The sequence below is a fragment of the Bubalus kerabau genome, chromosome 5 (assembly GCF_029407905.1).
Source record: "Bubalus kerabau isolate K-KA32 ecotype Philippines breed swamp buffalo chromosome 5, PCC_UOA_SB_1v2, whole genome shotgun sequence".
Lineage (NCBI taxonomy): Eukaryota > Metazoa > Chordata > Mammalia > Artiodactyla > Bovidae > Bubalus > Bubalus kerabau.
Genome location: NC_073628.1, coordinates 15,823,286 through 15,850,986, shown reverse-complemented (window position 1 = coordinate 15,850,986; position 27,701 = coordinate 15,823,286). Strand labels below are relative to the sequence as shown.

General features: G+C 45.4%; 1 protein-coding gene across 1 annotated transcript; it reads left to right on the top strand.

Moving 5' to 3' along the window:
- Positions 1 to 23,442: 23,442 nt before the first annotated feature.
- Positions 23,443 to 27,275, top strand: TMEM45B (transmembrane protein 45B). Its single transcript, XM_055581179.1, has 5 exons — positions 23,443 to 23,623; positions 24,100 to 24,306; positions 25,255 to 25,439; positions 25,889 to 26,034; positions 27,051 to 27,275. Exons 1-5 carry the CDS (start codon positions 23,443 to 23,445, stop codon positions 27,160 to 27,162), a joined length of 831 nt encoding a protein of 276 aa, XP_055437154.1. The 3' UTR covers positions 27,163 to 27,275.
- Positions 27,276 to 27,701: the final 426 nt, after the last annotated feature.

Here is a 27,701-nt window from a genome sequence, read left to right as displayed (position 1 = left end):
GGTCATTTTCTTAGTTCCAGGTTTTCAATGTTAAGAAGCATCTCTACCCCACTGGGACTACAGCTAAGACATTAAAGATTTGTTTCATCAACATAGCCTTAGAGGAAAAGAAACCATTACTGAAGTAAAAGCCTGGTCACAGCAGAGATCTAGAAAGAGGGACCGAGCTTCCCAGGGTAACTGGACTCCACCTTACCACTCGTTTCACAAACAATGGGTGTGAGCAAGTGTCAGGATGAGCTCTAATGTTAAATCAATTCCCACGTTGATGGGAAATTGAAGAGGTGCGCTCCAGCCTCTGGCTCTGACACACTGTCCATCTCAAGTATGTGGCTCCATTAGCCTCTTAACGGGCAGCACTGCCTCTCGCATTGTCTCCTGATAGCGCTGCCTCTGGCATCATCTGTTTATAGAGGAAAATTTTGGTCAGGTTTATGCCTCATACGTGAAAGTCCTTCCTTTGACTTCAGAGAAAAGCTCTGTGATCAAAAGAAGCTGCACTTGGGATCCTGTCCCCTTTCCACCCTAGTAGAGCACGCCCTTTTAGTCGTTCAGTTGTGTCCAACTCTTTGTGACCCCATGGACTGTAGCCCACCAGGATCCTCTGTCCATGGGATTTCCCAGGCAAGAATACTGGAGTGTGTTGCCATTTCCTTCTCCAGGGGATCTTCACAACCCCTGGATCGAAGCCACGTCTCTTACATTGTCAGGCGGGTTCTTTACCACTGAGCCACCAGGCAAGCCCAGAGTATACCCTTTGTCTTACTCCAAAACCTAAATACAGCATTTCTTCTGTGAACCCTTCCTGGTTTCCAGCACCTACAACAATGAAGTGAGCTGGAAGGCATGTGGAGTTTCGGGTCTCAGCCCTGACTTCCTATGGCCCCTGAGAAGCTTTTACCAGGAGCATCCATCCACACTCCTCTCCCAGGTTCTGATCGGTGGGTCTGAAATATAGCTATGGCTCTTGGATTAACTTCCACAGGGGATGGGCAACAGATGGGGTGGGAATAAATGCAATAGGCCAACCCTTTAACTTAGAGATGAGGGCATAGAGACCTCAAGACACTACACAGACAGATGTGTGTTCCCTCCTGGAAGCAGCTCCTTCAAAGGCTGGGACTTGAACTCCTCTGCAGCAGTGTCTCCAGAACCTAGAACTGCATCTACCTAGTAGGCAGATTTGTTGGCAGAATGGTGGAGTGAATGAATGAATATATCACCAAGCTTCGGCCAGAAAAATGGTCCAGAACAGCACACTGGAGCCTGTGGAAAGTGCTCCCTCACTAGTTTGCTGGCTTGTTCACCCTGTTTGCTTGACTTGGTGAACAGTCTTCCTTGCACCAGCCTGTGCTGTCCCCTCCCAGGCTCTCTAATTGCTTTGCCTCATAGGAGGTCAAGGTTAGTCAGAGCCAGCCATAGGTGACCTGGCCCTGCCCCTGTGGGAGCACACGCCTTAGGGAGTGTCTGGAGTCTGGGGAAAACCGGGTGGGAAGGTCAGGGGCGTGGAGACCAGTGTGGGCTTTGAGACGGGAGGCCCAGCACCTGGCAGGTGAGGGAGGTGGAGCGGGGACGGGGAAGGCCGGTTGGTGGCGGCCTGGCTGAGAGGGAGGGGCCGTCAAACCTGCTGGGTGGTGGCTGCACTCGGCGCGCCACAAGGCTACGGACGGACGGCCCGGAGGTGCTCGGCGCAGGTGAGACGCTGGCTACGGGCAAAGGGCCCAGAGCGCAGCCAAGGAAGGGGGCTCGGTCAGGGGAGGCGGCGCGACTCGAGAGGACAGGGAGGCACTGGAGGCCCAGGGATGGAATGCTGACCCGGGGCCCCCTCGTGGCAGGCAGATGGCGCACTGGCGGCTCCCACCTCGCCCCGAACCTGTGTCCGATGGCGGGCTGCCCTGGGGTGAATATTGCTGCGTCTCCAGCCTGGCAGGGTGACCCTGTCGCCCGGGGAGACGAGCTTTCAAGTGTGAAGCCCCAGACTCCGTTCCGCCCCAGCATCGGAAACTCCTGCGGGGACGGCTGGCGTCCCGCCTGGAGACCCGAGCTGTATTGCGTCCATTGCGTCCGGGGCTCATGGCGCATCCACCGCTACCCTCACTGGGCTGTGCCACCCCTTCGAGGGTGCCGACCACATCTCCCCTTAGGCCAGGAACCCTGGAGGTTCACAGCAAGAGGCGATTGACAGATATTGTCCCCAGAGCCATTATTTAGCTTCCACGAAGAGGCTAGTGGGCCAAGAGATGTGAGGGGCAAAGGGTGAAGGCTAGCGGTGCTTGGAGAAGTTTTAGGTGTTCCTGTCTGGATCCAGAGGGAGAGCCCCTGGAGACAGGAGCTAACCCTAGACCTGAGAAGGGTTTGTGTTGCAGCAACGGGGAAACCAGTCACTTTCTGAAAGAAATCATTTAAAAATTTTAGCCAGGCGCCTAAAAGTAGTGGAAATGACCCCTTCCTTCATGTTCTCTTCCACCACGGCCCTCTGCGGCTGCCGTTTTCCCCGCATCCCTGACCCTTGGCATGGTCGCCCCACCCATGGCTCTGCTTGGCTCATAAAGTGACAAATGGATTTTACCTGTATTTTTACATTCACTTTAATAGGTGATATAGCTTATGGTTAAAGGAAATGTGTCCTGTTTTTAACCCGATGTGCAGCACATTCAATACTATCTGGGGTTTGCTCCACGTTGAACACTGTTGGGGAGAAAAATGCTAGACTGTGAGCTATGGGGCCAACACCTGCTCTTCATGACTGAGAGCTTGTCTGCTTGATATGATGTAGTTACCCTCTGTTACAGAGTCTCTGGGAAAGATGTGGGATTAATATGAGGGCTCTGTTGAATATGGCCCCTTAATTTTACAAGGGAGGGCACCTAACAAAGGCTGAGGAAACAGGTGTGGTTTCTGGTTATGCATTATCTGTTCTGGTACTACAGGAGGCAAGCATTCAATTTTCTTTTCAAAGAACTTAGATTTCCTCTCACTTCTTCCATGCACAGTGGAAACAGAATCACCCTGACTTGCTTATCTCACACTCTGCAATTTTCCTTACATTCTATGGGTTCCTTCCTGCCCCTACTGGGGGATGTTGGTTATGATGGGCTAGGTGAAGTTATTGAATCTCACCAGTAACTTTTATTTAAAGTATACCGCCAATATATCCTTGGTAATGTGTCTTCCTTAATCTTAGCACAGGGCATTTCAAAACTGTTGGGGTTTGGCCAGGGCTGAGGGAAAAGGAGGATAAAAAGAAAGAAAAACTTCCACTTCCTTATCTCACTACCACCTTCAAGGAAACATTGGCTGCCATGCTCAATTGGTCAAAGTACAGCTGTAGTAGCCTATCTATGTAGGCTGTTATCAAAAGATTATCTCTTTCCTTCAAATGCATCTGCTCATTGAAAATGGATAAAGGCAATTTTCCTGTACATAGAGCCACTCCCATAGCCAAAGTTCCTGTTATTGCAAACCTGTTTATGATTGTAAGAGAACAAAAGTCACTACTGTGTCATCAGCTAATGGCTGCATCTGTAGACAAATGTCCAGTCTACACTTGTTTTTATAGACCGGTTTTACAGCAATATCTAGATTATTCACAGGACTATACAATATTGAATACGGACAATTATTAGCCAAAGATAAGTGATGTAACTCTGACCTTTTGTTTGAACCCAGCTTCCCTTTTAACCAGCCAGCCTTCTCCCCTGGGGTTAGAAACAGAGATGATTTCAATTTTAGCTGTTTTTATTTCCCTTGTCTGTTCACCTACATAAAAATAAAATGGGTCTCAAGGTACACAACAGAAAGAAGAAGGAGACTCAAAAGATCTATCCACCTTGTGTGAAGAATTAAATGGCAAACATCAAAACACGCTCATGTATTCCCCTGGAAGGATTTAGATGTCTAAGCCATTATCCATATCTTCCTGGTATCAAATCATAATGGTGTTTTACAGAGTACTGGGCACTTTCCTTAATAAGCAGCATTGTGAGGTCAGAGTGTTGTTGCTGTTTAGTCACTAAGTCATGTCCAACTCTTTTGTGACCCCATGGACGGTACCCCGCCAGGCTCCTCTATCCATGGGATTTCCCAGGCAAGAATACTGGAGTAGGTTGCCATTTCCTTTCCAGGGGATCTTCCCCATCCAGGGATTGAACCCACATTTCCTCCATTGGCAGGCCAGTTCTTTACTACTGAGTCACCAGGGAGGTCAGAGTTACAGCCCTGTTTCATAAATGAGGAAACTGAGACTTAGAGAGAGTTTCTGTCCCAGGCCTATGTGGCAAAGCCAGATCTCAAGCCAGAAATCCCTCTATGACACCACAACTCCTTGTCATGTGTTCTTTGTCACTTAATTTGTTTAGTTTAGATTGGGGGAGGGGGGTGGTTTGTGTTTTGTTTAATATATTCTGACTTGAACTCTTAGAGTCTAAATATAGAAACACTCTTTTGGATACATTTCATAGCCATCTTTGTTCAATGTGATCACAAAATATTTTAGAGCTGAGGATAGCCTTAAAGATTATTAAAACCAATCTTCTTGTTTTCAAAGAAGAAAAGTAGATTCAGGGAAAATTAAACAAACACCCCCATGAAGCTTCCCCAAATGTACTTTGCTAATGAATTACAGAGAAAACCTAGGTCTCCCAGTGTCCAGACAGTTGCTATGTCTGACATGTGGTCTCCTGAAGATTTCCTACCTACATAAATTGAGTGGTTTATTTCCATTGACTCTGTTGCTTTAAGGTCTGTGACAGCAAACCATAGCCCCTCTGAATCCTGGACTCAGATACCTGTAGATTCTTCTACTTTAACTGTATTCCACACTACATGAGGGAAAGAATCTTGGTTATCAGGCCTATTGTGTTATTCCTATCACACTGCCGAAAGCCCTCAAAAAAAAAAAAAGTGTTCAATATACAGTATATCAAACACACTTTTGAATAAGTATGAGATGTCATGAGGACTTTGTGTAGCTACAAGTCACAGAAGACCCTGCTATGGGGGCCTCAGTAAGTAAGGAGTTTGTTCTCAGCACCAGATGTCTGGAGGTGCAAAGTCCAGAGTTAGAGTAGGCTCATTCCACTCTTATCATGCTTTCATCCTCACCTGAGGATAGGCAGCTCTTCTGTGCTTAATAGAAAGAAGGGCAGAAGGTATGTACCACTTGAGTCTGTCCCTTTTTTATAATATAATAAGTCTCCTATAGCGCAGGCAGCTGCGACGGGTGCGCCAAAGCGCAGGCGAGAGGAGCCACCCCACGTCCGAGGTCAGGGGGAGCGGCTGAGAGGAGATACCAAGCGTCCAAGGTCAGGGGCGGCGATGAGAGGAATTACCCTGCGTCTGAGGTCAGGGGCGGTGGCCGGGAGGAGATACCCCATGCCCCCACATACAAAAAAGATCTTCACGACCCAGGTAATCATGATGGTGTGATCACTGACCTAGAGCCAGACATCCTGGAATGTGAAGTCAAGTGGGCCTTAGAAAGCATCACTACAAACAAAGCTAGTGGAGGTGATGGAATTCCAGTTGAGCTATTCCAAATCCTGAAAGATGATGCTGTGAAAGTGCTGCACTCAATATGCCAGCAAATTTGGAAAACTCAGCAGTGGCCACAGGACTGGAAAAGGTCAGTTTTCATTCCAATCCCAAAGAAAGGCAATGCCAAAGAATGCTCAAACTACCACACAATTGCACTCATCTCACATGCTAGTAAAGTAATGCTCAAAATTCTCCAAGCCAGGCTTCAGCAATATGTGAACCATGAGCTTCCTGATGTTCAAGCTGGTTTTAGAAAAGGCAGAGGAACCAGAGATCAAATTGCCAACATCTGCTGGATCATGGAAAAAGCAAGAGAGTTCCAGAAAAACATGTATTTCTGCTTTATTGACTATGCCAAAGCCTTTGACTGTGCATCACAAGAAACTGTGGAAAATTCTGAAAGAGATGGGAATACCAGAACACCTGATCTGCCTCTTGAGAAATCTGTATGCAGGTCAGGAAGCAACAGTTAGAACTGGACATGGAACAAGAGACTGGTTCCAAATAGGAAAAGGAGTACGTCCAGGCTGTATATTGTCACCATGTTTATTTAACTTATATGCAGAGTACATCATGAGAAACGCTGGACTGGAAGGAACACAAGCTGGAACCAAGATTGCCGGGAGAAATATCAATCACCTCAGATATGCAGATGACACCACCCTTATGGCAGAAAGTGAAGAGGAACTCAAAAGCCTCTTGATGAAGGTAAAAGTGGAGAGTGAAAAAGTTGGCTTAAAGCTCAACATTCAGAAAATGAAGATCATGGCATCCGGTCCCATCACTTCATGGGAAATAGATGGGGAAACAGTGGAAACAGTGTCAGACTTTATTTTTCTGGGCTCCAAAATCAGTGCAGATGGTGACTGCAGTCATGAAATTAAAAGACGCTTACTCCTTGGAAGGAAAGTTATGACCAATCTAGATAGCATATTCAAATCAGAGACATTACTTTGCCAACAAAGGTCCGTCTAGTCAAGGCTATGGTTTTTCCTGTGGTCATGTATGGATGTGAGAGTTGGACTGTGAAGAAGGCTGAGCGCCGAAGAACTGATGCTTTTGAACTGTAGTGTTGGAGAAGACTCTTGAGAGTGCCTTGGACTGCAAGGAGATCCAACCAGTCCATTCTGAAGGAGATCAGCCCTGGGATTTCTTTGGAAGGAATGATGCTAAAGCTGAAACTCCAGTACTTTGGCCACCTCATGCGAAGAGTTGACTCATTGGAAAAGACCCTGATGCTGGGAGGGATTGGGGGCAGGAGGAGAAGGGGATGACAGAGGATGAGATGGTTGGATGGCATCACTGACTCGATGGACGTGAGTCTGAGTGAACTCCGGGAGTTGGTGATGGACAGGGACGCCTGGCGTGCTGCAATTCATGGGGTCGCAAAGAGTCAGACACGACCGAGTGACTGATCTGATCTGATCTGATATGAACCTTCAAGTTGTGAACTTTCAGAGATGTGAACATGAATTCCATCTCCATCAGGTGTGAGGGAAACTGCAGCCTGCCCTCCATCCTGTTGCTGACGATCCTTCAGCTCAACCATCTCCCCTCTCCTCTCCTTCCTCCAGTCAGTAACTCTTCTTGCCTGTTCACGCAACAGCAGCCCCTGTGTGCCTGCTGTTGTTCTGTACTACTGACATTTCAAGGTCCTGTTCAGTTCAGTTCAGTCATTCAGTCATGTCTGACTCTCTGTGACTCCACGGACTGCAGCGTGCCAGGCTTCCCTGTCCATCACCAACTCCTGGAGCTCATACCAACTCCCAGAGCAGTACCCACTACAAGGTACTGTACTATAGGATTAAACATATTTTCATTATTTTTGTGTATGTTTTTTATACATTATCTGTGTGAAAAGTATTATAAACCTATTACAGTACAGTACTATACAGCCAATTGTATTGGGTACCTAGGCTAACTTTGTTGCATTTACAAACAAATTGGACTTACAAACACACTCTCAGGGCTTCCCTGGTGATCCAGTGGTTAAGAATCTGCCTAGCAAGATACTGGTTCAATGCCTGATATGGCACGATCCCACAAGCCATAGAGCAGCTAAGCCCATGAGCCACAACTACTGAACCAGCACTCTAGAGCCCTTGAGCCATGTTCTGCAACAAGAAGTCTGCACACCACAGCTAGAAGGTAGCCCCTGCTTGCCACAACTAGAGAAAAGCCTGAACGCAGTAATGAAGACCCAATGCAGCCAAAAAAAAAAAAAAGACAAAACAGACTCAGAACGGAACTTGTTCATATGTAGGAGACTTACTGTAACATTAAGATCTTCCCAGGAAGCTCCACCCAGTAGACCGCTTACATCTCACTGCTATAAAAATTACACCACACAACCACCCCAAACTGTAAGGAGCCTGAGAAAATCTAGTGTTTTAGTTGAATGTGTTGCCAATACAGCAAAATAAGGATCCTGTGAATAAGGAAGAAAGGATATCTGGTAAAGCAAATAGCAGCATCTGCCACAGTGTGTTTTATGGGTCACTGACTGTTTTCTACATCTGCTGTTTTTCATTTTATTTACTTTTTATTGTTTGGTTAACTAAAAAGCAATAAACAAGACAGTGGATCTAGGGAACTTTTTGAAATTGTAGGTTCCAAGTCTGGCCCTGAGAAATGCTGATTATTTAGATCTGGGATGGGTCTATGAATCTGAACTATAAACTGGGCACTGCAGGTAATCTGAATGCAGGTGGTCACAGGACTTCAACTTGAAAAAAACTGAATTTGGAGGAGTTTGGTAAACGTTGCTTAATTTTATTCCAACAGCTTTCTGTCTCACTCCTCTTGAGGCTATCACTTTTTTTTTTAATTCCCCATTTTGGTCAAAACAAATAAAATAGAAAAGATAGGAAAATTAGAATTCGGATTCAAGAGATCCAACATCTAAGTAATTAATATAAGTTTCAGAAAGAATAGTAGGAATTATATAACAGAAGAAAACCACCCACAACTGAAGAGTATGACTTTTAGATTGAAAAGGTCTTTAAAGTACCTAGAACAATGACCAAACCAAACAAAAAAAGCCCAACATCAACTTACAACACCGTGAAATATCAGAACATGAGGATAAAAAAAGAGAAGGCCATACAAACTTATAATTTTAAAGAATCTGCCTGCCAATGCAGGAGCCACAAGAGATGTGGATTAATCCTTGTGTCAGGAAGATTCCCTGGAGAAGGAAGTGACAACCCACTTCAGTATTCTTGCCTGGAAAACTCCATGAACAGAGGATTGTGGTGGGCTACTGTTCATGGGGTTGCAGAGTTGGATATGACTGAGCACGCACACACATACACAAACATCTGTTAAGTTCTACAAGGTTTTTACGGAGTCAGTACTAAGCTATCTCTCCACTTTCAATGCTTTTTGCTGTTTTTCTTATATTTTCTATCATATTCCCAAATAACATGCAAATATTGGCTCTTTTTTTATCCACCATTCTAGATAATATCTGCTGACATCCTACCTTGAAGGATGAGGTTTATTTTTTAATTGAAGGATAATTGCTTTACAGAATTTTGTTGTTTTCTGTCAAACCTCAACGTGAATCAGTCATAGAAAGGATGAGGTCTTAGCTCTCTTAAACCCTCATAATTCTACCTCACATTCGCTTCCCTTTCTTGCATGGTCTCTATAGTCATATTCTAATATTTTCAGATACAGTAACATTTAGGGTTTACATTCTTATGCCTATGTAAATATTCACAACTCAGACATGTGATAAACCAAGACTTTTTACACCTCCTTTCTTGAATACCTTTTTCTCTGCCCACTGGAGTTAGTCATTGCTGCATCTTCTTCAAATGCTTAGGTTTTGAATACACATTACTATTAAGCTGGCCAAAAAGTTCATTTGTGTTTTTCTGTAACGTGGTAAAAACTGAGTGAACTTTTTGATCAACCTGGTACTTCTAGCCTAACCTTTGACAAGGTGGTAAAATCTCAGTAGAGTTAATCAACATCAAGTAAGTAGCCAATTTTTTGTTTTTTGTTTTTTTTTCTTGGAAACATTTCTGACTCAGCTAGCCCCCATTCCTTCTCTGAGCTCCTTCTTATCCTGGGAGCTCCTGGTTGGCCCTCCTTCCTGAGTTTCCTCCGGGTTCACCAGCTCACCTTGGAGGTCTGTGATCACCAATGACTGGGACATCTTTTGCAGCTGATATGGCAGGAAACATTCCACTCCTCAGTGTTAACAGAATGAGAACAGGTTTATCTGGAGTTGGCTGAACTCAAGTTTGAGGGAAGCTAAGTGTTTTCAAAACGTGTCTATGGAAATGGGAGGAAGAGCTTGCCAGAGCAAGAAGGGCCATTAGTGAAGCTGGAGGCTGGGCAGCCATCTTGTTCACTGAGAAAGTGCTGGACAACTTCACTGAAAGTGGGGTAGGGAAATATGTTAAACTTTTCTTCCCTTGTTGCTTGAAAAATAACCCATCTTTCAAGTCCAGATATCCCCCTTTTACTCTAAGTATGTTGAAGTGGCAACTGGTAACTGGCCCTCTGTTGATGACATCTGTAAGCTTTCATCTTCCTTCACCATGACTCAACCTGCTCAAATTCTGTTAACCTAAGTTCTTTGTGCCCAAAGCACTGTGAGGCCAAACAAACTGAAATGTCAGAGTTTGGAGCAGAGAAAGGTTTATTGCTAGGTCACGTAAAGAGATGAGGTGGCTCAAGTCCTAAAAAGACTGAAGTCCCCAAAGAGTTTCAGCAAATTATATTTGAAGGGCAGGTTGGGCACGTGGGGGTGGGGGTGGGGGTCGCAGAGTCAAGGTGTACAATTCTCTAACTGGCTGATGGTGAGGCAATAGGGTGATATCACAGGAGTTAACCTTATCAGTCCTTAGGCTCCAGGAGGTCTGTGGCTATATGCTCATGGTCATCAAGTAGTTAACATCATCCACTTGCTGGAGAAGGGGAGGTTTGTACATCTGCGAAACAACTCAGGAAATGTGCATCAAATACTGTTATCTGGGTACTTCAGTTCAGGCTCTCAGTCGTGTCCGACTCTTTGTGACCCCATGGACTGCAGCACGCCAGGCTTCCCTGTCCATCACCAACTCTCAGAGCTTGCTTAACCTCATGTCCCATTGAGTTGGTGATGCCATCCAACCATCTCATCGTCTGTCATCCCCTTCTCCTCCTGCCTTCAATCTTTCCCAGCATCAGGGTCTTTTCCAATGAGTCTGTTCTTTGCATCAGATGGCCAAAGTATTTCAGCTTCAGCTTCAACATCAGTCCTTTCAATGAATTCATAAAGGAGCTAAAGCAGAGGATATGGGGAAAGGTCCCACAGGGTGCTTCTCAGTTACAGTCCCTTTTCATTTTTTGTTTCACATACAGATTTTAGAACGAGGAAAGGCCATGGAAATTACCTCTTCCAAACTATACCCATTTAACTGTTGGAAACACACACACACACACACACACAATGTGAGAGTTTCAAGTTAAGTTTTATTTGGGACAAAATGAGGACCACAGGCTGAGAGACAGCATTTCAGATGGCTCTGAGAAACTGCCATCTGAGGGAGGAACTGGGATATATAGGAGTGTTGCATTAAAGGACAGGTAGTTTCCTCTGTGCTCAGGGAATATCTCATGGAGAAGGAAATGGCAACCCACTCTACTAATCTTGCCTGGAGAATCCCATGGACAAAGGAACCTGGTGGGCTACGGTCCATGGAGTTACAAAAAGCCAGACACAATTGAGTGACTAAGCATTTCACTTTTTCCTTCCACCCTGTTGGAGAGGGGAATTGTTCTTGGACGGTTCCTCAGCTGGAACTGGTCCATTTGTTTTGTAAGATAAGGTTTATTTGAGTTGGGAGCCAATTCAATTGGAACCTGTTCTTTGGGGAACTCATTCTTGTTGGGATAGGTGGCCTAGCTGGAATTTGTTCAGTTGTTTTTCAGGGTAAATTTATTTACCTGAGTTGGAAATTGGTTCATCTGTGCATCAGTACTGGACTTTGTGTCATTTGTGTAAGAATTTGCCTACATCTTTTGTGTTTTGGTGCTATCAAACTTATAAAAATGGGAAATATTTCATCTATCCCAAAGCAAAACTCTTTGGGGCATATATTAGATACATTAAGATCAGAAGAGCAATGGCCCCTCAATGGTTCATAATTATACAGTCTCACAGTTAGAAACATTTTGCAAAAGAGAGAAACACTGATACCAAACCAAGGGGCTCCCTCAGTCATGAGGCATCCAATTCTGTTGACTTAAAAAACAGTCACAACCTGAAAGTTGAGAGTTACGTTTTATTCAATGGGAATTTTTAGGACTTCAAGCCCAGGAAAGAGCATTCAAGTGACCCTCAAGAGAACTGCTCTAAGGAGTGAGTTGAGAAGCCAGGTTAAGTAGAAGCTTGCAACAAAAGGGAGGTAGTCTGAACATCAAAAATATTCTGTGAATTAAAGAAAACCAGATAGCCCAAGTTAAGGAATTTAGTGCTTTTCTATGTATGGGAAGATGTAAGAGTCTGGGCTCACTGAAATCATTCCTTTCATATGCATCTCAGCTATGTGGGGCCAGTGTCCTGTGTTTTCACATCCTGAGTTCCTCCATGCTCACCGCAGGGAGTGGCTGCAGCCAATGGTTATGAGATCACGCAGATATTCTCCTCCTCCCTAAATGCCCTGAGGGCTCAGAAGCTTACACTGGAGAGCCAAATTCACTGATGATTGTGAAATCCTTGTTTACTATATGGCAAGAAATATTCCATTTCTCAATTCTGATTTCCCCTACAGGAGACCCAAGTAATTTGACAGTGGAGAGCTTCAGCTCCAGCTTGAAGCTCTGCCTATGAAGGAAAACTCCCTTTACAAGGCATTTTGGACAAAGACCACAGGTCTAATGGGACTGAGAAGTCACATTAGTGTGGCTTTCTGGTGGCTATGTTTTGGTTTATTCTGGTTATTCTGGCAACACGCAGACATCTAGTACTAACTGCTGGAGCTTCTTTTAAGGTGTCCCACCCCACCCTACCCCCACCCACCCCCACTTCTCATTTCTTTCTCCTCAAACCCTCTGCAAACAGGCAAGTGGCTATGGAAGCAATTGAGGGACTCTGGACCAGGCTTGCTCTGGCATGTTCCGAAGGTCCCACAGCCCACTGTGCCCCGGGAGCTACCACCCAGTTGGGTGAGGACTCTCCTCTCCTCTTTCTCCTTTAAGCTGAGAAACAGGACAATTAAAACTGTGTGGGCATGGGTCAGGCCTTAAAAGCCATTAGGGCACCTGCTACTTGAAAGGCCCCATGACAGGATAAGGCAGGTCACAGAACAGGCCAGGCTACCAGCAGGGTGTCTTCCCCCACAGCAAGATTTCCATGTGCCATCTGGCACATACTGGTTCAAGTAAAACACTGAGCCCACTCCCCTAGCCACCACTTTCCTGGCAGAACCATAAGGCAGGCTATTCAGTCTGTCTTTCCTCTTACCTTCACCTCTTTCCCCTTTGGTATTAAACAAAGGGGAAACCTAGTCATCCTAGGAGAAACCCGCCTACATCTTTGAGCTGTAAATGTCCCATTTAGTCTTCTCAGGAACCCTCCTCCCTGTTGTCTTTTAAAATGCCAGTTTTAGAGAGGGTAAAGTAATTTAGAAGTTGGCTTGTCCAAGGTTATTAGAAATCCTAAATTCTCTTCCTGCAAATATTCAGCTGTCTAACCAGGTGAGCTTGACTTGTTCCATGTGGCAGTCACCCAATTTTAGTACAACCTCTTTTGTAAACCGATCGGTTTTACATTGCTGTACCTGACTCAGGGCTGAAATCTTGAGATAAGAAGTGAGGCCTCTCTATTTGTGTGTTTGAATGTGATGATGGAAGTTTATTGAACAGCTGGTCACTCTCAAGTAAAATAAGTAAGATACTGAAACATTACTGAACACGGGCTTCCTTTTACAGAAACTAAAGATACCTTTGACTATTACTGAATGCTTGGTGCCATCTTGAGATGTTCTCTAAGAAAGCAAATACTTTTAGAAATTATCACTGGTATTTATGCTCACCAATCTACAGAATGCTAATATAAAGGTCAGCTCATGGTTGCTGAAGGAAAGTAGGATGTGTGTTTCCAGTAAAGAAGGCATGTAGATTTGAATTGCATTTTATTAAGTAAAAAGGAAGTAAGTCTGACTTAGAGGTGACTGCTGCTGCTGCTAAGTCACTTCAGTCGTGTCCGACTCTGTGTGACCCCATAGATGGCAGCCCACCAGGCTCCCCTGTCCCTGGGATTCTCCAGACAAGAACACTGGAGTGGGCTGCCATTTCCTCCTCCAATGCATGAAAGTGAAAAGTGAAAGTGAAGTCACTCAGTCGTGTCCGACTCTTAGCGACCCCATGGACTGCAGCCTACCAGGCTCCTCTGTCCTTACCTCTAATGATGAGCAAAATAAGTTATGGCTACAGAAAAGTTTGTGGAAAGTGACACTGAGGAAAGAATCTTGCTCATGCTCATCAGTTTTCTGATGATGTTGAACAACATTTATAACAAATTTTAAGTTCTTTACTTTTACATGATTTGCTCTGTATTTGCCTTTGAAATCTTTGTTACTTTGGCTAAGTAAATAACTATTGTTTCACAATGACCTATGACCCTATTGTGTTTTAAATTTTTTAAAGTTACTTTTGACAAAACTTCCCGAATCAAGTTTTAATAAAGTTCTTTGGACCTCTAGCTAACTTTGGGATGCTTCAAAGAGCTCCTGAAACACCCCAAAGGGAGATATTAAACTAACTGGGTTCACTTAGTATATTAAATTACATGGGAAGTACTGTCAAATGAGTAATACATCTTCTTAGATTATATGGTGTGGTAAATGGTACAGGGATTCTACATGCTATGTGGAATTCTGATATGTCCTGGTAATATATTATCAATCATAGTTCTAGTTATTATCTGAAACAGTTGCATGTCACAACAGTAATTGGGTTGTTTTGTCAACTGCACTATCATCAGGCTTAAACATGAGTTGTTAAGTCTTTTGTTATTATAGACAGTTATGGTTTCACTGTGATGCCTTTGCAAAAACACCTCCCCACCAAGATTTATAAAAAGGACTTTTGCATAAATATAAGTTTCTGACTTTCTGACCATAGTGCTGAACTGAGTAAGAAACTGATGAATTCTAATGGGAAACCTGATGGCTTCATAAAGCTGTTAATAAAAAGGATTAGTTACCTAGGACTGAGTGAACTGGTAAATATGGTCATAATTTTTATGGTTTCCATCTAAAAATTACTGGCTCAAATCTATATTTTCCAGGTGTAAGGAAAACCTTCTCCTTAAACTAATTATGACTTACAGTAACTTGGTAAATTTTACCTTTTGTGAGCAGAACTGAAACATTTACTTTTCCCCCTTTCTACCTGGTCGATCCTGCCAGTTATGTATGTTTGTCTTAAAGATTAAGCCATGCAAAAGTATGTGTGGCCAGTACAATGAAACTGCAAACAGCTCATTAAATCAGTTATGGCTTCTTTGGTTGCTCAGTTATTGCAGCTGGATTACAATTAGTTATACTGATCACTGTTTGAATTCGTCCTTTGGTGTGCACTGTGTCTCCCTGTGCACTACATCACTGTCAGTGTTACTAGCTCTATTACTTACATCCTGTCTAACGTATAAGATTGTTGTTTCTGACAGTAATCAAAGTGTAATCAGGTCTCCAACAAAACATCTTGAGAAAATAGGTCATATTTATAACATAAAATAATTGCAATAGTGTGATTCTAGGTATGGGAAGAAGCAGCAAGGGAAAATGTCTTCTGGATTATAATTAGAGAGAATCCAGAGAATCTTTAATTATTGATGGGGCCTGGTCCAAAATTTAGCAACTGGAATGGCATATCAAGAATTTTTGCCTGAACTGGGATGAGTCTTCCAGCACCATGGGATAAAAGTTGATCATGAAATGTCTCCCAAATATTGGTCAAATTCTTAACCAAGAGAGAAAGACCTGAGAAGTGCGATCAGCAGTTGCAGCCCTCCAACATGAGCCAGCGAGCCCCAAGGAAGCAGAATACCTGCTATCTGGCGATCATCAGCTGAGGCCACTCCCTATGGTGAACCCTGAGGAATACAGGACCACAGGCCCCAGATAGCTGACACGCTATCAAGGAAACGATTTAAATGAGCCCTGACTCTTGCAACTTCCCATACCTAGAAAAGCACAATTCTTTAACTTAAAATGCTGTCTCCTGAGTTTGAAGTTCAATATTTCCAAGTCTATAGGAATAAAGTAGGAGAAGGCAATGGCAACCCACTCCAGTACTCTTGCCTGGGAAATCCCATGGACAGAGGAGCCTGGTAGGCTACAGTCCATGGGGTTGTGAAGAGTCATACTCAACTGAGCGACTTCACTTTCACTTTTCACTTTCATGCACTGGAGAAGAAAATGGCAACCCACTCCAGTATTATTGCTTGGAGAATCCCAGGGACGGGAGCCTGGTGGGCTGTCGTCTATGGGGTCGCACAGAGTCGGACACAACTGACGTGACTTAGCAGCAGCAGGAATAAAGTAGGGACTTTCAAGAGGAACAAAGGAAGACAAGTCTCAACATTTGGGACACCAGCACTGGTGGTGGACACTCTGAAAAAGATCCATCTGACATAGCAATTAGAAGAGTCATTGCCCCCTTTTCCACAAGACTTTCGAATGAACTTGGACAGTGGGAAATTGTTTCAGGGAAAAATAAATTCTAACTCCAGGTTGGAACTGTTTATTTGACCTGCTTTTCACTGCTTTTGTTTTCATAATCATGCATAATGGCCTGCATCCGAGAATCCTGCCCCTCTGCCTGACTGTTAAAAGTGCCTCTGTTCAGGACTCTGTCCACCGTAGACGGCAGAAAGGGAGAAATTAGCACATTCTCTGCCTGAGGCTTACCATTTAGGAGATATTTGCAAGATTAATGGTCTTTTTACTTTGTTTCCTCACTTCCCCCCATCTCTGATCTATAAAAGAACCTACCATCCAAACCTGGACAAGATGGCTATTTTGAGACAATAGTCTGCATCTTTTCAATCTCCTGGCTCTCCAAATAAAGTTGTATTCCTTGCCTCAACACCTTTTCTCCAATTCATTGACCTATCGTGTGGTGAGCAGAGCAAGCTTGGACTCGGTAGCAGCAGGAAATACTCCATTTCTTATCAAACAATGAAATTCTGATCCTGAGAGCTTATGTATCTTACTCAAGATCATGGAGTAAGTTCACAGCAAAATTTGGACCCAGGTCTTCTGTCTCAGAGGCTAAAGTTCTTTATTAGAGCTTCAAAAATAATGGAACTTAGCCCGGGTTTGTTCTTCAGCCCTTAAGACAAGATCCCAGTACCACGTGATTTTCATGACAGTTTGAAGAGGCAATCAAGAAACGTCCAGCTCCAATGCCATCCCTTCTGTGGAGCCCTCTCAAATTCTTGGGGACATTGAGAGTTACTCTATGTCCCCAAGCAATCACTGTCAGGATACCTCATGACGTTCAACTTTCACAAGTATCTAGTTCCCTGCTAGATAATAGACCCCTTGCTAGTAGGGATCCTTTCTTATGCATCAAGTCTTGTATTTCATAGGTGCATTTCATAGGTGCATGTTAAGGAGAAAAAAACAAGGAGGAATGAGATCATCTTTTGTTGAGGAATCAAATGGAGCTGGGAGGTAACTAATTTCATTTTTTTTGTTGTTGTTTTTTAGCTGTACTGACTTCATTGTGGCAGATGGGCTTCTCTAGTTATGGCACTTGGGCTCCAGAGCGTGCAGGCTCAGCAGTTGTGGCTCACAGGCTTAGTTGTTCATGCATGTAGGATCTTAGTTCCCTTACCAGGGATAGAACCCATGTCCCCTGCACTGGAAGGCAGATTCTTAACCACCAGACCCCCAGGGAAGTCCCTAACTGAGCTCTTGTTCGTGGTAATTTTGTTCCATATCATACTAAATTCATGCCAGAAAAAGGTTCAGACCCATTCTGGTCTTACTCCTTTTGACCATGCTGTTTTAAGAACCCATCTCACAGAGAAAATAACAAAGGTATAGTAACTGTCAAATTCTGAAGACAAGTGATGGACTTCAGAGGTGCTTGAAGTCTCTTAGGCTAGCACAGAGTAGGGATACACCTTGCCTGAAGTTCAGGACTAAGCCACAGTCCCATTAGCCTGTTGGAACTTTAACACCACACCCTGTGATTCTTCTGCACTCTATTACTTAAGAAGCTCACAGGAGTGGTTAAACAAGGAGCTGTATCAACAAAGTGACAGAAAACTGAGTCAGGCACTGTTGGTTCTATTCCAAAGTAAACGCAGACCAGAAATCATGAGTGTTTCTCCAAGGAAGGACAGATTCAGAAAGTATAAAAACCAAGCTCTGCGGTAAAAGAATACGCTATATTCTTCCCATAACCTATTCCCGACTGACTGACCAAACACATCCCCTGTTCCCATTAAAACAAAACAAAACAAAACACCCAACCACTGCCATCTCCAAGGTGACATGAAGGTTCACAGTGACTTCCCCACCTCCGGGTCAGCCACTCAAGGACAGGAGCCTTGTTGGTTCTGAGAGGACTAGGTTTCTCCCTCATTGAACGTGGGAATGGAAATTAGAGGACCATGGAAGAGACAAAGCTCACACTTATTACACACTTGTTCTAGTTAGCTCCGAGACATTTTCGGTTCATTCTCACAAGATCCCTGTGAGGTAGACGTTAAGGTCCCTTTTTAGAAGGAGGCGTACTGAGATTCAGTGAGTTTAGGGGACTCAGCCAAGGTCTTTGACTTTTGAGTAGACTGTTTTTTTCCATTCCCAATAGAGACAATTTCAAGACTTAATGCATCCCCCCCACCCCTGCCCTCACATACATACCCAGGGAAGAGAATAACATCTGGTCTTTTTGGTAAAGACAGTAGTAATGGTAGGGCACAGACAGCGTGCTGGGCAACATCACCCAGCCACAGGGATGCCTGGCTGCAACCGCCTTTCAGCGTTTGTACCCACACTACATGCAATATTTGTTTTTCAAGTAAGCTTCGGTGATACTTCCCTCTGAAACCTTCCTCCTCTTTCCCTCAGGCTGGAGTCCTCCCTTTCTTGTCAAAGCACTGTACACTGTATTAAAACAGTTAATTATCTTTAATTAATTAATTAATTTAGTAACTAAATTACTCTTCTTCAGCACAGTTTGACGTTATTGTTGGCAAACCCCTCTGCTGAAGATTGATGAAATCCATTTTAAAGAATAAAAAGGAGACAAGGGCACCAAGACAATTCAATGGGGGAAAGAAGAATCTTTTCAACAAATAGCAGGGATAACTAGATATGCAAAATAATAAAGCAACCATACCATGTGCCCAGGGGACAGCCAGAAATGCTTAATGAACAGCATGATATACCCTCAAATTATCTTCCATATTGTTTTCCCTGTTCCTGCAAACACATACCTGTACACATGTATATACAAATACCTGGGACGTTCACTGCTACATAAAATAAGATCGTATTATAAGTGGTCTTTTCCATCTTTCGTGTCTCCGCCAACAGAACCTCATGGAAAGCCAACACTAATTCATTCTTGACAGTGGTCACATAACATTCCACAGTGAAGACTATCCCATGGTGAAGCAGAGGTCCAGGCTGTAACAGCTGGTAGTCTATGCATCTATATCGTGTCATCACAAATTTGAGGAAATTGGCTTTAATGCTCCCCTTGCTGTGGATGCCAAGTCCTTGATTCTAATTTTGAGAAAGAAAATGAAACAGTTGAGAAAGAAAATGAAATTCATTTTTCCTGTTTCTTTTTCTGATCCTCTGACTCACCTCCATACACCCTTTCCTTCACAATTCCTACTTTCCCCATCTACAATAGAGGGAAACACTGGATTTGTTTTAAAAGGCACTGCATTAACGACAGGCAAGTGGCGCCAGCCCTGGCTTCTCCTTTCCTCTGCACCACTGCCCCGCCTCCTAGGACTCTCCTTTCCTTGCTCCCGACTCTTCCCCACTCTCACCTCCTTTTCTTATTTTGACAACTTCTACCTTGTCTTACATTTCAATTACCTTAAATGAAAAAGAAAGAATACAGATTGAGGGAGATGGTTAAAAACTAGAAGAATAAGGAAAGACATGAAGCCTTAATGTTCCTTTTCCAGTGATCTCTGCATGAAGTTGCCCAAACCTCTAGGCTTCTTGATTTCTAGCTTTAACTCAAACCTACTATCCTTCAAAACATTTAACCCTCCCTTCATACTCCCATTTTATCTCGTGTGATACCAAAAGAGAATGAACATATTAAAAGCAAGGGAATTTGTCTTTGTGGAAAGTGAAAGTTGCTCAGTCATGTCCACCTTTTCACCACCCCAAGAACTATAGAGTCCATGGAATTCTCCAGGCCAGAATACTGGAGTGGGTAGCCTTTCCCTCCTCCAGGGGATCTTCCCAACCCAGGGATCGAACCCAGGTCTCCCGCATTAATTCTTTACCAACTGAGCTTATCCGGGAAGCCCGTCTTTATGGAACCACTTTCTAATGTTTTCTTATCTGCAGCCTTTCCTTAGATTGAAGTATTTTACGGGATTCTGTGTATTCAAGGACCCTCACCCCTTAAGTGTTTCTATTTAATATTTCAGAATTTTTTTTTAAGCTAGACTTTTCAAGGACTTAGTCTATCTGAATAGTATTATACAAATTATTGGAAGTCTACATTTTTACTGTTCTGTTTCAAATTACTTCATTTCCTCTTTTTCAAGACTGGACCCATCTTATCTCTCTAGACAATCTATAATGTAGCTAACCTACTAACCTATTGGGCTTCCCAGGTGGATCAGTGGTAACCAATCTGCCTGCCAATGCAGGAGACATGTGTTCAATCCCAGGCTGGGAAATCCCCTGGAGAAGGACATGGCAACCCACTCCAGTATTCCCACCTGGGAAATCAAATGGACAGAGGAGGCTGGTGGGCTGTAGTCCATGTAGTTGCAAAAAGAGTTGGACGTGACTGGACGACTATAACAACAACCTATCAATTTGTGCTTTTTAAATTTTTTGATATTGGAGCATAGTGACGGTTTCAGGTATACAGCAAAGTGATTCAGTTATGTATACACATGTCCTATTTTTCAAATTCTTTTCCCATTTAGGTTGTTACATAACATTGAGCAGAGGTCCCTATGCTATATACAGTGGGTCTTTGTTGGCAATAATTTACTGATTTGTTAATGAAATTTCCCCTGCTCCTCTCCTCTGTCAAATCAGGATACTCGGCCTTCCAAGAAGTACACGGGAAGTTAAAACTGGTTTCTCCAGACAAGGTGCAGGTCTTAGGATCCATTGGTGTGGATTTTTAAACAGGTAGACAGGAAGGGTGAGGCTGGACAAACTGGATGGGCGCCACTCAAGCAGACAAGAACTGTTCCCATTTAGGGTTCTGCTTTTCAGAAAAATGGGGAAGGGCAAGGATTTGCAAAGCTGGCTTTCTGCACCCTGATCAGGAAAGCAAAGGAGTGTCACTGGCTTGATCTGGAGAGGGACAGGGTTAAACATTACATGAAAATGGAAATTTTGAAAAATGTTTTCCAGTAGAGGATTAATAAAGAATGAGAAGGGGGCCTTCCAGTTATGGCATATATAGGCAATTCCTTTCTGCAGCCCCTGCCCCACTCCCACTCCACAATAAGCATACCACTAGACAAAGTTACCAAAACCAGCTATTTCAAGGAAATGGAAATTGGCCAAGGTAGACAATAAATGGTAAAGCTGTGGTGACTGTTGAGGTACTTGTTAAGTAAGGTCCTGGAATGTCGCATGGTGAGCCTCAGTTTGACAAAAGCCTACAACAGAACTGAAATAGAAAAACTGGTTACCCGCAGGACCTGGAAGAGCACATTGTGGGCCGCAGGCTGCAGGCAGGGGGCAGGACTGCAGACACACGCCCTTACTAGGGTCCGCAGATGGACTGCTTCAGGGTTCCCAGGGGAGCCAAATTGGTCAACTCAGACCAAAAAGAGCAGGGTTTGGGTACGCTTTGCAGGCTTCTCATCCAAGGGGTACACTGTGGGGAAGGCCCTGGGATGTCAGATTGTTTATCACTGTGACTCAGCAGCTGTTTCAAGGGCGTGCTCACGAGAGGGTAGTGTCAGTTCAAAGCCCCTGCAGGCCACCTGCCACACAAAAGGTGCTGAGGCAGTGATGCTATGGAGGACCTCAGCTAGACTCTCAACAGCAGCATTTATTAAGAAATGATTTAGATCTTCAGGTAAGAATGGTGGGAGACTGTGGCCTTTTGACTGCATCCTAATGGGGTCCCCCTCACTCAGTCCACATGACTTACTAAGATTTGTTTTTAATGTGGACCTTTTTTTTTTTTAAAGCTTTTATTGAATTTGTTACAATACTGTTTCTGTTTTAGTTTTTTGGCCGCATAGCATGTGGGATCCTAACTCTCTGACCACGGATCAAACTCCAAGCAAAGTATTAATCACTGGTTTGCAAGGGAAGTCCCCCTCAGTCCATGACTTTCAAATAAGGTGGTGCTGGCCATGAAAACAAGTCACTTCAGCTGCCTGGACAGAGACAGCTCATGATGGTGATGGGGGCAGGCTAAGAAATGTTTGGCTTCATGGGCTAAATGTGGGAATGAATGCTGGGCAGTGAGCAGGGGAAATAAATGCACAGCTTTGCTAGCCTGTGGTCAAAGTCCCAGCTGGGTGAGCAGCAGGCCAACCAGGAATTTAACAGGGAAAACCCTAGAAATGAATCACAGAACAGTTGAGATAAAGCTCTCTGCATATCTCTGACTGAATGACAGGTCTTTGTCATTTTACCAGATTTGAATGACCTTATACTTAGAGGGGTACATAAAAACCCTTAATTTTTCAGATTAGGTGAAAAAACAGTATTTTCAACAGAACATCTTTACAGTGAGATTTATTATCAATTAGCATTCTCATTCGTGTCTTTTGCCCATTCTTCTGTGGTCTTTTCCTTACTAATATGTAACAGCTCCGTAGTGGAATATCCGTTTATCACAGGTCCTGCAGACGTCTTCCTGAACAGTTTGCCTTCTGATTGTTTTATATGTAAGATGCTTATGCAGGTGACTTTCTCTTTTTGAAGTCCCTCTTTTACCCTTATGTTTAGGCAGGCTTTTCTATTCTAAGATCAGGTATTTATCCATCCTGTTCCCTCCCTTCTATTTAAAAAAAAAAAAAATGTAGCTGCACCAGATCTTAATTGCAGCACTGATTTTCTAGATGCGGCATGCAAACTCTTAGTAGCACCATGTGGGATCTAGTTCCCTGACCAGGGATGGAACCTGAGCCCTTGCATTGGGCGGTCGGAGTCTTTGCCACTGGACCACCAGGGAAGTCCCCCCAACCCTTTTATTTTACCCATTCTTTTAAAGCCTTGGACTTCCCTGGTGACTCAGATGGTAAAGAATTTGCCTGCATTACAGGAGACCCAGGTTTGATCCCTGGTTTGGGAAGATCCCCTGGAGAAGGGAACGGCTACCCATTCCAGTATTTTTGCCTGGGAAATCCCACAGACAGAGGAGCCTGGCGGTCTGTAGTCCATGAGATTGCAAAGAGTCAGACATGACTGGGCAACCAGCAGTTTCACTTAAAAAAAAAAAAAAAAAAAAAAGCCTCACAGCTAGTGTATTCTCCTGGGCTTGTTAACTCACTGAACAGAAAAGACTTTAGTGACATAACACAGGTTTGTTCTATGAGGAGGGGCTCTTTCTTAATACAGCTTACAACTCGGAAGCCTCAGTCATGGATCATGTTTCCTACAGAAACAACCATTTATGTTTTCATTCAGCCACCTAACAACCATTTATGTTTTCATTCAGCCACCTAACAGGTGTCGCCTTACTGTTTAGGCGTCCTGGGACTTGATGGCGAACTTCAAGGGCCACGCGCTCCCCGGGAGCTTCTTCTTGATAGTTGGACTGTGGTGGTCGCTGAAACACCCACTGAAGTACTTTTATCAAAAGGAGAAGAGCAACCAACTGATCCATCATTACCAGCGTCTCGAGATCATCGAAGCCGCAATCAGAACTTTATTTGCAGTCATCGGTAAGGTTGGGGGTCATCTGACTCAGGGAATTCTCATCAAACCCAGAACACACAAACCATCTCCTGGCCCCTGTGCAACAACTGTCTCCACCGGTAGGGGTAACAGAGAATTTTCAGTTGGGCGCTAAATATCCTACCACAGCATCCACTGGGTATCAAGCTTTGGTAGGCTGATGGTCGATAGCACCTGTGCTGTTGGTTGTTTAGTTGCTGAGTTGTATCTGACTCTTTTGTGACCCCATGGACTGTAGTCATGTGGCTGCATTCCTATTGCTCTCTGTCCCTCTAAGGAACAACACAGGAATGTGTCTGCAGATTCCTTGGCAAATACCTTTCATGGAAACAGTGGCATCCGAGGCAGTGATGTGGGTCCACAGGGCCGTGGCCATCCCCACCTGTCCCTGGGGGTCACTCGGCCGTCTGTTGGTCCTGGAGCGGTTCTCCCGCCCCTGACCTCCATTCTCGTTTCCCTGCAGGGATCCTGGCAGAGCAGTTTGTTCCTGACGGGCCCCACCTCCACCTGTACCACGAGGACCACTGGGTAAAACTCATGAACTGGCAGCACAGCACCATGTACCTGTTCTTCGCAGTCTCGGGCATCGTGGACATGCTGACCTATCTCATCACCCACGTCCCCCTGGGGCTGGACAGACTGGTTATGGCTCTGGCCGCCTTCAATGAAGGTAACAAGGTGGTATGGATGGAGATTTAGAGGGACTGGAGCACAACAGATCAGAAATATTGCAAACTTAGTTACCTTCCCCAGAAAATCCCACTCTCTGAACTTGAAAACCCTACACAGGACCTGATCCTGTGCCCTGGATGGTACAGATGAGAGACTCCATAAAGCAGTACAGGAAAGTATGGGATTTTTAGCCGAAGCCAGGTGGTGTCAGTGGTAAAGAACCGGGCGGCTAATGCAGGAGATGCAAAGGACACAGGCTCAATCCCTGGGTCAGGAAGATCCCCTGGAGAAGGGAATGACAACCCACTCCAGTGTTCTTGCCTGGAGAATCCCATGGACGGAGGAGCCTGGCAGGCTACAGTCCATGGGGTCGCAGAGTTGGACATGACTGAAGCAACTTAGCACACTGGGCACAGACTCCTCCTGCCCACCTGTGCAGCTCCTCCACACACCATCAGGCAAGGAGGCGACCCTCTGGCTAGGGGAGAAGGGCTCTGCACCTCCCCTGATGCAGCGCAGCCACTGTCTGGCTCCATCAGAAGGCCCACCAGCAGCCAGGACACAGTTCCTAGTGTAACTCACGTTAACTGGGAAACTGCAAGCATGTCGTGATCCAACCCCGTCATCTGCTTCTGTACTGCAGGAAGAACTGAAGAAAGGCTGAACGAGGGTAAAACTGAATTTCAGGCATACACACACGACTCGTCACACATCGGCAACGTCTCACTGTCCTGTGTTGTACCCTACCATCTCGGTGAAGAGATGCTAAGATTCATCCTGTGCTGCTTACACACTTACACACATGAACCCCGCATCAGAGTTGCCCCCGAGCGTTACGTGAACTGGCTTCCTGAGTGCTGGAAGGTCCAGCTTTCACGCAGACGTTTCCCAACGAGGCTGAGGCCAGGAGGGGCCGCTTGGGCCTGACGGTCTCTGCTCCACGCAGGCTTCCTCTTCTATTACCACGTGCGAGACCGGCCGCCGCTGGACCAGCACGTCCACTCCCTGCTGCTGTGCGCTGTGTTTGGAGGCGCCCTCAGCCTCGCCGTGGAAGTAGTCCTTCGGGACAACATCGTGCTGGAACTCTTCCGCACCAGCCTCCTCCTCCTGCAGGGCACCTGGTTCTGGCAGGTAAGCCCATGCCCCTCACCTGCTGCGAGCCAGGATGAAGCAGGTGTGCTGAGCGGGCCGGGAGGGGCAGCACTGACACACCACGCAAAGGGGCTCGGGGCCCGCTTCTCTGCCGCCCATGACCTGTGTGACCTTAGCCAGCCACAACCTGCTGACGCACAAACAAGCGAGCAGGCTGAGGCTGTCCCTGACCGACCTTCCCAGCAGAGCTGCTAACACCGTCATCAGACTCTCCTTGCTAAACTGCTCATCCGCAACGTGGGCCCTGAAACTTTAAGCAAGGCCACGGTGAACCCAGAGCTAACTGAGAGCAATTCCCTGCACAGAGGCCACTTGACACGAGCAGAGGGGTGGGGTGTGAGCTGTCTGGGTAACTGCACTCTGGCGGGCTTGGGGGCTTCGTGGGCCCAACTCACGGCAAGGCTGGCTCCCCTGTTTTAATCCACCAGATTGGGTTTGTGCTGTTCCCGCCTTTTGGAGGCCCTGAATGGGACCAGAACAGTCACGACAACATCATGTTCGTCACCATGTGCTTCTGCTGGCACTACCTGGCCGCGCTCTGCATCGTGGCTGCCGGCTACTCGCTGGTTTACTGGTAGGTCCAAGAGGAGGCCACTCCTGTCACATGTGTCCTAACTAGCCCTGTCCTGGAAATGTATCACCCCACACTTTTCTTACCTCCAGTGACCACCTCTCCTAACAGCAGTGCAAACACCCACCCTTGATGAGGACCAGGCATATACCTACTTCTGTGCAAGGCACTCTGTGCCTGCACACGAGGGTGATGAAATCTGAGAAGACAAAGGACCTGTCTGGTCACAGAGATCCGACAGACCCAGCTTTTGAAGGCAGTTCTGGTGGGTTTTAGGCCAGAGGTTTGACAGGAGCAGCTCTGCATCAGGACTCTGTCCTGGTTCACTCGGAGCCCATCACCTAAGCGCTGGACCCAGGCACACGTGCCTCTCAGGCGAGACAACAGCAGGTGTTCACTACAGCATTGGTCTCCAGGTCATGAGAGCAGCTCTGAGTGCCAGGCACTGCCTGGGCCCTGGCACTGTGGTTACACTTAGTATATAAATCACCTCGCTTCACGCTCCCCCTGCGAAGGATGCACGTGATGTTTGTAGCTGGGGAAACCAAGGCTTTGCAAGAGTGGGGAACTGGGTCAAGGTCACCCCAGGAGTAAACGGCAGAGCCCAAGTCTAACCACCATGCACCTGGTCCTACTAGTTTTGTGTTGTCAGAGATGCCTCGTTCTCTCCTGGTTCCTGATTTCCCTACCCAATGCAGAGATGCTTCACCCAGAGAGTTCCACACACATTCAACAGCAGGCAAGCAGGTCGTGGTTCCTTTTAGTTCTACTGCACGGTCTGTGAAATGATAAACTGGGGGTGGGGGGAGACCTACGTCCAGTCGCAATTACAACACTAACCTGTAAGTACTACTGACCCTGAGGCCCTTCATCTACCAGAGTCCTGTCTAAGCGGTCAGAAGGGTAGTATTTGAAAGAGAAAAAATGCTCTGAGAGCCAGTGAATGCCTCTGCACCCCTGGGTGAGGGAGTAAGTCAACTTGGGGGCTCACCCATCTGCCCTTGCTGTCCCCGTTACAGCTTCTTGACGCGGGTGAAGAGGCCGGAAGACAGGGAAGTCATTGGGATTCAGAAGCTGAAGTCGGATCACACATACCGGAAGGCCCTCCTGAGTGGCTCAGATGAGGAGTAGGGGCAGCTCCCAGTCAGCAGTGGAAAGTGGCGTGTCCTAAAGGTGCCCAACCAGCGGTCAGCGGGCCGGCTCCCTGCCTCCACCGCCGCCCTCACCGTGATCTGCTCCCAGGGTCCCACCATCTTGCTTAACCAACTAAGGTCTGTATGGGTGTGCTATTCTGTCAAGAAAAATGAAGTCAACCTTTATGTGCATCTCAGAATAAGGAGAAATCAGACTGAAAGTTTCAGAACAGGAAGTGACCTCCCGGATGAATTCAGGATACAAATCCAGAAGAATTTACTGTTTTGATAATTTAGCGCTGTTTCTCTCAAATGCGGAAGGTACTTTCCTATCAGAAATCAAGTCAATGACAGAACCTTTAGAGAGACAATTCTGATTTTTCTAAGTAAAATAATTCACAAGCTTTGGTATTTTAGGTATTACTTGTTAAGCATTTCCTAACTAATCCTAATACTCCACAGGACTGCAATACCACTCACTGCTGATAAACAATGAAGTTGGGCCAAAGTGACTTTGTATTTAACCAGGAAGCCAGT

What these genes read in the sequence shown, in the direction of transcription:
- TMEM45B (XM_055581179.1), top strand. Translation starts at nt 23,443, where the DNA reads ATGGCGAACTTCAAGGGCCACGCGCTCCCCGGGAGCTTCTTCTTGATA. An exon ending in TCTGGCCGCCTTCAATGAAG is followed by an intron (nt 24,307 to 25,254) that starts GTAACAAGGTGG and finishes TGCTCCACGCAG; the next exon opens with GCTTCCTCTTCTATTACCAC. An exon ending in GGCTACTCGCTGGTTTACTG is followed by an intron (nt 26,035 to 27,050) that starts GTAGGTCCAAGA and finishes TCCCCGTTACAG; the next exon opens with CTTCTTGACGCGGGTGAAGA.